The sequence below is a fragment of the Lipophrys pholis genome (genome assembly GCF_963383615.2).
Source record: "Lipophrys pholis genome assembly, chromosome: 4".
NCBI classification, from domain to species: Eukaryota; Metazoa; Chordata; class Actinopteri; order Blenniiformes; family Blenniidae; genus Lipophrys; species Lipophrys pholis.
The window spans coordinates 13,563,796-13,574,488 of NC_137637.1; the positions used below are offsets into that span (position 1 = coordinate 13,563,796).

Here is a 10,693-nt window from a genome sequence, read left to right on the forward strand (position 1 = left end):
TTTCTTTTTTTCTTATTTCTTCTTTATTTTTTTTCTCCCATGGACTTTCCTGCTTTAGCTATTTTATGCATCTTGGCTATTTGAGCTACTTTAGCCATTGAACTGTTTACAACCGCTGGGCGTTTCCTTGTTGTTTGAGCAGTTTAGCTGTACTAGGAAAAAGATATTGGTGTTATTTAGTGCCAATCGTCCCTTTTTTAAGGTGACATTGTGTAAGTCTGGAGGTGCACCCGAATGTGAGTGTGTGTGTGGTTGTTTGTGACAGACTGGCAATCTGTCCAAGGTGTACCCTGCCCTCGCCCCGCAACCCTGAACTGGATAAGTGGGATAGAAGATGGATGGATGAATGGATCAATTGTTTCTATGAGACCTTATGGATGCAACCTACATTTTTGTTTGTATAGCAATTTTCAAAAGATGTTGTTTCTTGATTTTAGAGAATTTAAATGTTTTCCTAATCCCGGCAAAATATAAAAATAAAAAAGTGAGTGTATGTGTGTGTGCGTGTGTGAGAGAGAGAGAGAGAGTGTGTGTGTGTGTGTGTGTGTGTGTGTGTGTGTGTGTGTGTGTGTGTGTGTGTGTGTGTGTGTGTGTGTGTGTGTGTGTGTGTGTGTGTGTGTGTGTGTGTATGTAATTGACCCATCCAGCATTAACTTTTTCCTATTTGAGATGTGAGGCCTCTGATTGGCTGACGGCTGCGGGGCTCTTCTCTGATTGGCTGATCCTTGTTTCCGGGGCTCCGCACCGAGACAGACCGGAGAGAATGGCTGCCAGTGGAGGTTAGCAAAAAATCTTAAATGTTTCGTGGCCGGATTAGACCAGAATAACGCCTTTTAAAGTTGTAGTTCGTGCGCTCAAATGTCCACCGAGTGTCGCCTCACAGGTGGACGGAGGAAGTCGTGACATGCGGCTTGAAACGACTCCTCCAAACTGTTGGTTGTCGTTAGCCCGGCGGTGTGGCTAACGTTAGCTCGCGACCCACAGCTGATTGTAAAAACACTTGTTTATGACAGAAGACGAAGGTTAAGACAAGTTGTTTTGAAGCTCGCCGATACTAAACTGAGTGCCCGAGCATCGATTCGGGTGTGGGGAGTCTGTGCCGGTTGAAAATGTCTCCACCTGAAACATTTGAGCTTTTTATCGCTTCTAAAATCTCGTAATGTTGTGTGAAAGAAAAAGCCTGCTAACGTTAGCTCGGTGCTTAGCTGTCAGCTAAAAGTTAAGCCTGCACGTCAACCAGCTAAACTATCTGCTCTGGTGGTTGGGGACCTATTGAGTGTGTTTATGTGGTGAGCCTCGCAGTGAGTTACCGGGGACAGTGGGCAGTCAATGTGCGGTTAGCCTGTTAGCTACCACCTGGCGTGAGAGAAGTTTTCTATTCATCCGGAGCTCGTCTTTGTCCTGTCAACGGGTTAGCTCCTCACCAACACGAGGTTCAGGACGGGAAAGTTTCTCCTCCTCAACAGCTGACACGACGAGGCGACACTAGAGTCTCAGCAATTCGCTTTCTATTTTACTGAAGTTACCTTTAAATCACGTGTGATCGGAGACACTATCATGACTGATCACTACTAAATTCACCAATGTATGTGTCCTTTCGTTTATTTACCACAAAGTGCACGACAGTTTACACAACGAGCGAAATGGTTTGTTGTTGGTAACTAACATATCTACACCATAAATCCCACATGAGTTATTATTATTTTTGTTTCCCCAGCGGTGGGATTTCCACATGCTTGTGACTGGAAAGTAACCACTCCACAAACAATAGGCTTGCACTTTTGCCATGCAAATGTATTTAAACAACCCCATTCAGACAGTGCTTTACAAGAGAATGAAGGTAATGCGTTAAAACAAAGGCATTGTGAAAGTCATAAGCAGTAGATAAATGGATAAACTTAATTAAGACGATAAAATACACAAAATATATTGTTTATTGGAAAGCCTGAACCAATAAAAATGTTAAGGACTGATTTCAAAGACAGTATGTCAGAGGGAAGTTTGTTCAACTGGTGAGGAGGGTAGGAACTAAAAGCGTCTTGACCTTGTTTCTTCTGACTCTGGGAACATTCAGTAAATCTGAGGACCCCGGGGGTCCTGATGTTTCATCTGTTACTAGTACACCGGAGATGTATTTAGGATCATTCAAAGCTTTATGAACCGGAAGTCTGATTGAGAATTTTGCCAGACAGGCAGCCAGTGCAGAGATAGAAGCTTAGGTGTAGTGTGCTCCACCCTCTTTGTGTTGGTGGAGACTCTGGGTGAGCTATTAAAACACTGACACCTGTAAACGCAGTTACAATATTCAAGATAAATGCATGAACAAGTTTCTCTGAATTGTGTTTGGTCAGAAATCCTTTAAGTCTTGCAATATTGTTGGTAGTGAGGTGATTTTGTTATCTTGTGGTTGTTGAATTGGGTCGTAGTCCATAATTAAACCCAGATTTCTTTCTTGATTTATTATCTTGAGTGACATGGAGTCAAGATGAGCACTGACCTTTAACCCTTCCTCTTTGGGTCCCCAAAACAATTAACTCTGTTGCTTTTGACTCAGATTCTCAATTCAGACAATAGTCCCTGTCCAGAGTTGTCATTAACAGGCGTCTGCGGAGTTTGACGTTGCCCACTTCATGTGAGACGTCTGAAAACACCAGAACTGGGGGGGAAACGCTAGCCAAAAGAATTTCAAACACTTTTTACAACTTGAATCGATAATCCTGACAGTGCACAGATGTGAAACTTTCTTAGTATATGACACATTATGTCTCAGGAAAAAAATCAGGAACAATATGAATATGTGCAGAAAGACTTGTAAGAATGTTATTTAATGAATGTTTAGCATTATATCATCTTCACTGGCCAATCAAACAGGACTTAATGACAATAACCTTCGACATGTTGATTTATAAGTAGTGTGATGTGGTTGAATTGCCTTCCAAGAAACAGACGTGACTGTAGAATACTTCCTTAATATTAGACTATATTCACATGTGATATGTTTATTCATTCTCATCCTGGGTAAGAAAGTAGTTCTGTCATTTCCTTTAAGCATTATTTCTAAATTTAGAACCTGCTTGTTGCATCTGTTGAGTGTTGTGAGAACTTGAAGCCTCCAGCGCAGATAAACTGATAAACTTTACATTGAAGTGTGTGGACCCCCTGTAAAACAAGTGTGCATGCTTGTTTTTGAATTTGACTTTAACTAATACTAACTTTGACAGGTTTTGCCACTTCGTCACCTGACTTTCATGTTTTTTCTCTGTGTTTTTCAGAGGTAGGGAAGCTGTTACAAATACAAAATGGGACATCTCCGACCTCCAACTACAACGGAGTAGACGCTGTTCACGCCTGTAACATCCTCCAGCAGCTCAAAGCCTTGTACGACGAAGCACAGCTCACAGACATCGTCGTAGAAGTGGACCATGGCAAGACTTTCTCCTGCCACCGAAATGTCCTCGCTGCCATCAGCCCGTATTTTAGGTAGGAAGCATCGTAAATGTGCTCAAGTTGTTGTGTTGACTATTTATACAAACAAACACTCTGAAATGGAAAAATGCAAATAGTCATAAAGAGAAACATATGTCACAGTTTTCCCTTTTTTGGAAGGTGGAAAACCTGATTAGATGTAGTGACGGTCTTTATATTTTAATGCAAACTGTCCTGCTGTTCATCACTGCAGATGCGACGTTGGACAGTAAAGTGTGTTGACTCTGCTCCTGCCTCAGTGGGCAATGTGGTCGTTATTCTTAATTCCGATGCTGTTGGTGTAATCTAGTGCAGGGGTGTCAAACATAATTCCGGTTGGGTCTAAACCGGCCCGCAAGAGGCTCCAATCTGAGCCACCAAAACACCAAGCAAATGGAACAAAATTCCGAGAAAGCATTGATTTATTTATTTTTTTATGATTTTTTTAATTCTTGTGTTGCAGACCGTTTTGTCGGCACAATTTCTGTCGTTCTCGTAGTTTCATCTGATATCGTGCAGCCCTGAGTCGGGTTCAGATTTTCTTTGACAAGATGTCTCCTGTGTTCTCCTGACCTTTGCCCTCAGGTCCATGTTCACCAGCGGCCTTACAGAGAGCAGTCAGCGTGAGGTCCGAATCGTCGGCGTGGAGTCCGAGTCCATGCACCTCGTCCTGGACTACGCCTACACGTCCAGAGTCACGCTCTCCGAGTCCAACGTCCAGGCCCTGTTTACTGCAGCCAGCATTTTCCAGATCCCCGCTCTCCAGGACCAGTGTGCCCAGTTCATGATCAGCAGACTTGACCCCCAGAACTGTATAGGGGTGTACATGTTCGCTGATGCGTACGGACACCAGGAGCTGAGAGAGCGCTCGCAGGATTACATCCGCAAGAAGGTCAGTGGGTGCTGGATTGAATGATTTTTACAGGTTTAATATGCCAGTCAATGTTCTGGAGAGCAAATTCTTAAGAAAATTGATTGTTTATTGGGTCTCGTTCATGTTTAAAGACTCTGATTCCAGGAGTTTAGCTTTGTTGTAAATATTACAATATAAACAGTCTGGGTTGGTTTTTTGTTTTGTTTCAGGTTTTTTTCTTTTCTTTCAAAAGCACGCTTATTAAAAGTTGTTTTAAAAGTATTTTGAAATGCTCTGATCACAATTTCTAATTTTATTTAATGGATTATTAATCGATATAAACACTTTTCCACTTCTGATACTTACTTTTTCTTTGTGTTCTGACCTGCAAAGTACTTGTATACTGTACATAACATTAAGTTACTGGATGTCGTCTTTCAAAGCTCTGCTGTGTAAGATTCATGTCGCACGGTTGGATTAAGCTCAAGGATCTAAATCAATCCAGTGAAGCTCAGCAGTGACGTGAGAAAAACCTCCAAGCTCCTCACCCTCTGTACTGAAACTGACGGTTTTTACTTTATTGCACCGATTTGGTCAAGTCATGTCGTAGGTATCATTTTGAGACGACACGACATAATGTGGAACCAAAATCTTTGGTCGAACCGTTGAACACTGACAATGGCCTCGACCCAATGCTGCTAATTCCATCAGGACATTTCCAAAAATATGGATTTCTTAATTTTCACTGGATTACATCTTTTGACCACTTGGAATCACTTTCAGAATATTATTCCACTCTGTGATAGGTGGAAAGAGGTGGGACTGTGAAAGAATGTGATTAGTGAAAAAAAGAGTTTTTGTTTCCCCGTAACAAAAAAAAAGTGAGCTGGTTCCATTTCCAAGCAACTTTTTCTGGTCGTGTCTGTGTGTTTGTCCGCTAAATCCTGTGTTTTGTGTTCTTGTGGCAGTTCCTGTGTGTGTCTCAGGAGCAGGAGTTCCTCCACATGACCAAGGAGCAGCTGGTCAGCATCTTAAACAACGACGACCTCAACGTGGAGAAGGAGGAGCACGTCTACGAGAGCATCGTCCGCTGGCTGGAGCACGACCTGTCGGGCCGCGAGGTCCACCTCGCCGAGGTGTTTTCCCAATGCATCCGCCTGCCTTTACTGGAAGAGGCCTTCTTCAGTCGGATACCGGCGCCCTTCGCCTGCGCTCTGTCCTTGTCCAAAGACCCCGACGAGGTCAAGGCCCACCTCCCCGGCACCATGGGCTGCCCGCAGCGCCTGGGTATGACTGCTTCCGAGATGATCATCTGCTTCGACGCTGCTCATAAACACTCGGGGAAGAAGCAGACGGTGCCTTGCCTGGACTCGGTGGCGGGGAGGGTCTTCAAGCTCTGCAAGCCCCCCAACGACCTGCGGGAGGTCGGTATCCTGGTGTCCCCGGAGAACGACATCTACATCGCCGGCGGGTACCGGCCCAGCAACAGCGAGGTGTGCATAGACCACCGGGCGGAGAGTGACTTCTGGCAGTACGAGCACGCGGGGAACCGATGGCTGCCGCGCGCTCCGCTGCTGAGGGCCCGGATCGGCTGCCGGCTCGTGCACTGCTGCGGGAAGCTTTTTGCACTGGGAGGCCGCGTCTACGAGGGCGACGGCCGCAACGCGCTGAAATCTGTGGAGTGCTACGATGCCAGGGACAACTGTTGGACGGCAGTCACTCCCATGCCGGTGGCCATGGAGTTTCACAGCGCTCTGGAGTACAGGGACCGCATCTATGTGCTCCAAGGTGAGTTCTTGCAGCAGATAGAGAATGATGCAATTAACATCTATAAAATGTCAAACTAAATCACACTGAGTGATTCAGCCCAGATTAAAAATCCTTTGTCTTTTGGGACTGAGAAGCTCATGTTGGATATGTGACACACTGGTGAATCTAATCTGATTAGATTGTCCTACTGCAAAAGTCCTGGTTTAAAAAAAAAAAAAAAAGGGAATTTCTGAGGTAGTTGTTCTCTGCTTTCTTGTAATCTTTGTACATATGATGCCTTAAAATTTAAACAATAAAGTTTTTCTTGTAGTGCAGAGTATACGTGAAACCAAACAATTACTACCGAAAATCACTACAATTCCAACATCTATCCACTTTTAATGATACTTTCTAGTGCAAAATACAGTAAAATGTCCCCCCAAAAAAACTTCTATAGCTGTTGCATTGTGCATGTTTGTACAAGCTCACCCTGACAGCATGGCTTTGAGGCTGGTGTGATAATAACAGCGACGCCATCTTTTCATGGCAGCATCGTCGATATCTCAAGTCGGGTGTCAGTGTTGTGTCTTGCTACTCTGAAGAAATTTGTTTTAAAAAAATGAGTTTGCTTGAAATGTTTCCCATTGGCTTTGTGGTTTGTCTGGCCGCATTGAATCCTCTTACGGGCCAGTTCTGGCACACGGGCCTTATGTTTGACACCCCTGGTCTAGTACAGACGCAACTTAATGACTAAAACTTTCCACCAAATAAATTAAAGATAATGGAGCTTACATCAGGGGTGTCAAACAAAATAGTAGCGGACATATCCAGAGTCTCCCTCGGGGGATCAACACAATGATTCTGGTTGATTCTAAAAACCACATCATTTTCTCTTCCCACAGGAGAATATTTCTTCTGCTACGATCCCCGTAAGGACTACTGGAGTCACCTGGCGCCGATGTACGTCCCGCGGAGCCAAGGCCTGGCCGCCCTGTACAAGAACTGCATCTACTACATCGCGGGCATCTGCAGGAACCACCAGCGCACCTTCACCGTGGAGGTGTACGACATCGAGAGGAACACGTGGAGCCGCAGGCGAGAGCTCCCGTTCGACCAGGCCACCAGCCCGTACATCAAGGCCATGCTGCTGCAGGGCAAGCTGCACCTGTTCGTGCGAGCCACGCAGGTCATGGTGGAGGAGCACGTGTTCCGCACCAGCCGAAAGAACTCCCTGTACCAGTACGACGACGAGGCGGACGCATGGACCAAAGTGTACGAGACCCCCGATCGCCTCTGGGATCTGGGCCGCCATTTTGAATGCGTGGTGGCCAAACTTTACCCACAGTGTCTCCAGAAAGTGCTTTGAGGTGCCTCTAGGGGCTTCCTTCAGTGAGGCGGAGGGCCTGCCTGCCTGCCTTGTGCCTGGTGTTACCCTGGGTTTGCACCACACGGACCATTTCTGGTTAAGTCTTAAGTCAATTTACTTTTGGTTTAACATGATCAAAACGGGGGTGCTTTTAAAGATTGCAGTATTTTTCTTTTTGGTGTTTTTTTTTGTTCCTCTTTGTTGTTTTTGTTTGGTTTCCCCCCACACAGCACCAACAACCCACACTGAGGCTTGTTTAACAAAACCGTACAATGAATCATAAGTGCAATTATCCTATTTCTTTGCTTGTTGTTGAGCCATGTTGTTCTATTTTTGACTTTTTATTATTATTTTTTCTTTCCTCATTGTTTGTTTGAGATACATGACTAAGGTATGGATTTTTACAATTGTTAAAGCATGCAACGTGAGGGTGGTCCGCCAGGTAAAGGAGCCCTCTGGAAATATGGATGCTATGTGTCGGCATAAAGTGGAAAAAAAAAAAAAATCTATATACACATGTAAATGACGATATAAACTATATATTCATACGGGTAAGAGGAGTACCTTAGCTCACTAGTAGGTTGCTGGCTCTGAGGTTTGTGTATGTGTGTTTTTTCTATTCTGTGTTTAGCTTATTTTGTAGACCAGTTATACTTTTGAGGTGTGCATTAGTATTCTTAAAGCTTGTGTATTTTTTTTTTTTTTTTTTTTGCCCCCCCCCTTCCTTCCTTTTCCCCTTCACAAGCGTCAGTGTGTCAAAACTATTCAATATGTGCAGCTTCTGAGCTACTTGCAAGTTGTATTTGGAGATTCCAGATGAGCATTGAGTCGGCATCAGTTTCTTCTTTTTTTTTTTTCTTTTTTTTTTTGTGTCGCACGCGAAGAAAAACTTAAGTGAAGTCTTTGAATATTCTCTCTCCACATTGGAGAAATAAGGACGGAGTCAAATTCGTGGCAACACTAAGTGGCAAGTTCAGACCAACTAACAGGTTTACCTCAAAAAAAATAAACAAAAAAAAAAAAAAAACTTTAAATATATGATTATTAGGAGCAAAGGGACATTTCAGGCTGTCGAGTGGCTCGGTTGTTTTTTTTTTTTTTTGGGAACATCATCTAATCATTTGAGAAACGCCTTCCTCTTAAATGGCCAAATGCGGCATTTGAGGGATTGTTGTAGTTATTGTGGACATTTAAAAGAAAAAAAAGAGAAAAAAAAAAGGAATTTTGTGGTAGCAATAAATCATTGAACTGTGATTAGGCTATATGACTTTGTATAACCTTAGTAAAAGTGCATTAATTGTTTGGTGTGCTTGTGTCCGCTGGTGGGGAAAAATCAGTCGTACCAATAATGATTGTCTGGCTGTTGCTCGGGTGCAGGTGGGGTGTGTCATTTTTAGTGCGGATCATTCGCGATGCCAATGTGCCTGTGGCAAGAGAATCAAACGTGGGTTTGATCGTTAGTCCTCCTCCCCCCCATAGAGGAGCATCCGTGAAGTCTTACTCGGCGTTGCACTGCAACTTTAACCAAGCACCCTTCAACGGCCATGAATCCGTCTTTACCACGCCATCACACAAGAGGACACAAACTGTTGGTGCTGCTTTTTTGTTTTTTGGTTGTTTTTTTTTGACAATCTTGTACAGAAGAATCCTACTGTGGCGTGAGACACTTTCGGTGCTGTCTGTTTCCTCGCGCAGGTTCCTGTGTCATCATTGCACTACACATTTCTCTCCTTTTTTTTCTTTTTTTTTTTTATATGTCAACACAAAGAGTGCTCCTCTTAAGGTCGTGAAAGTTAGTTTAGTACCCACAGAGCAATCATTGAAAGAGTTTTTAAACCGGTCCAGTTCAATTAGCACTTGGGACTCTTAACTTCTCCAAGAGAAGATCCACTGCTGACTGACGAGAACCTGGCTTGAACAATGCAACCCCCCCCCCCCCCCCTCCCCACCCCACCACCCCCCCATAACAAAAAAAATACATAACAGAATCCAGAATCAAGGCGTCTTAGAGGGTCTGAGCTTCATGCACATCTACAGACGGCCATTCGAGAACCAGGAACGGAGAACTCTCAGGATTTCTACTGATACACAGTACTGTATTTAAGATTTTCTTTTATGTGTAATATACTGTACTATAGGTTTGCTGTACTTGCACAGTTTTGTAAACTTATCTTCAGTTTCTTTTATAACTTGAAAAAAAAAAATAGATGTGATTTTTTTTTTCTTTTTTTTTTGTCTCCAGTGGCTGTTTATATTTTCTTTATGTAATTTGTTTTTAGTTATGTAGAGTAATCCTGCGATTACTGCACGAGTGATTCAGTTTTTCTTTTACCCCCCCTCCCCTTGTAGTACCCGTAGTATTTTTCTTTGCATCATCTCACTGAAACAAAAGCATGACAGATCAAGTAACTGCATTGTTACATGTTTAATTTTTTTTTCAAACACCAGTCACATACTACAACAAGCTAAATAGAAAAACAAAACAAAAAAAAGACTAACCTGCTCTCTGTGTGGAGTCGCCGCAGTCGGCTCGCCCGGATCGTCCTCATGCATTACCTATGGGTGCTAGTCCATCGTGTGTGTGTGTGCGCGTGCGTGCGTGTGTGTGCGTGTGTGTGTGTGTCTTCAGTTCTTCCTTCACTTTTATTTTGCTGGTTTGTCCGTTTTGGGTTTCAGGTTTTAGTGGTTGTTGAGCTCAACTGTGAAATTCACATTGCACATAATTTCAAAATAAAATGAATAAAAGTGTAATTCGTTGATTAATTCTGTTTTTTTTTTTTTCATTTTTTTTTCTTCATAGTGCTCGTTGGTGTAGTTACATTTATACACACGTGACCTGTGATGAGGGAGGATGAGCTTACAGTTAGAGTGAGAACATTTTCCCACAATTTCCACGGCAAAGTTTTGAAAACGACGTCTGGCAGAAAACAATGCAGCTTTCATGTTTGCCCTCTATTTTGTCATGAAACCACACAAGGTGCAGAGAACAATATGCTGTAAACAAGGGCGTCAGTAGTTTAGGCACAAATGTCAAAAAATAACTAAGTCGCAAACCACTCAGTAAAAACTGCTTCTCCCTCTTTCTCCAGAACGAGATGGATTGACTTTTAAAGCATAATGATTCTGTCATGTCGGGACTGTACGCTTACGAGCAAGCTAAATATTTCAGTCGCACAAAGACAAATTTAGGACCACCACACAGGTGCACGGTTTAATACAAGCTCCTGCACTTAGTGTTTCCCTCCTGTCATTTGCAGACG

General features: G+C 43.3%; 1 protein-coding gene across 1 annotated transcript; it reads left to right on the forward strand.

Annotated features, from left to right (window-relative positions):
* The first annotated feature begins 741 nt into the window (after nt 1-741).
* kbtbd8 (kelch repeat and BTB (POZ) domain containing 8) lies at nt 742-8,693 on the forward strand. Its single transcript, XM_080460711.1, has 5 exons — nt 742-779; nt 3,273-3,480; nt 4,051-4,357; nt 5,287-6,106; nt 6,970-8,693. Exons 1-5 carry the CDS (start codon nt 764-766, stop codon nt 7,431-7,433), a joined length of 1,815 nt encoding a protein of 604 aa, XP_080316837.1. The 5' UTR covers nt 742-763; the 3' UTR covers nt 7,434-8,693.
* The last annotated feature ends 2,000 nt before the right edge of the window (nt 8,694-10,693 follow it).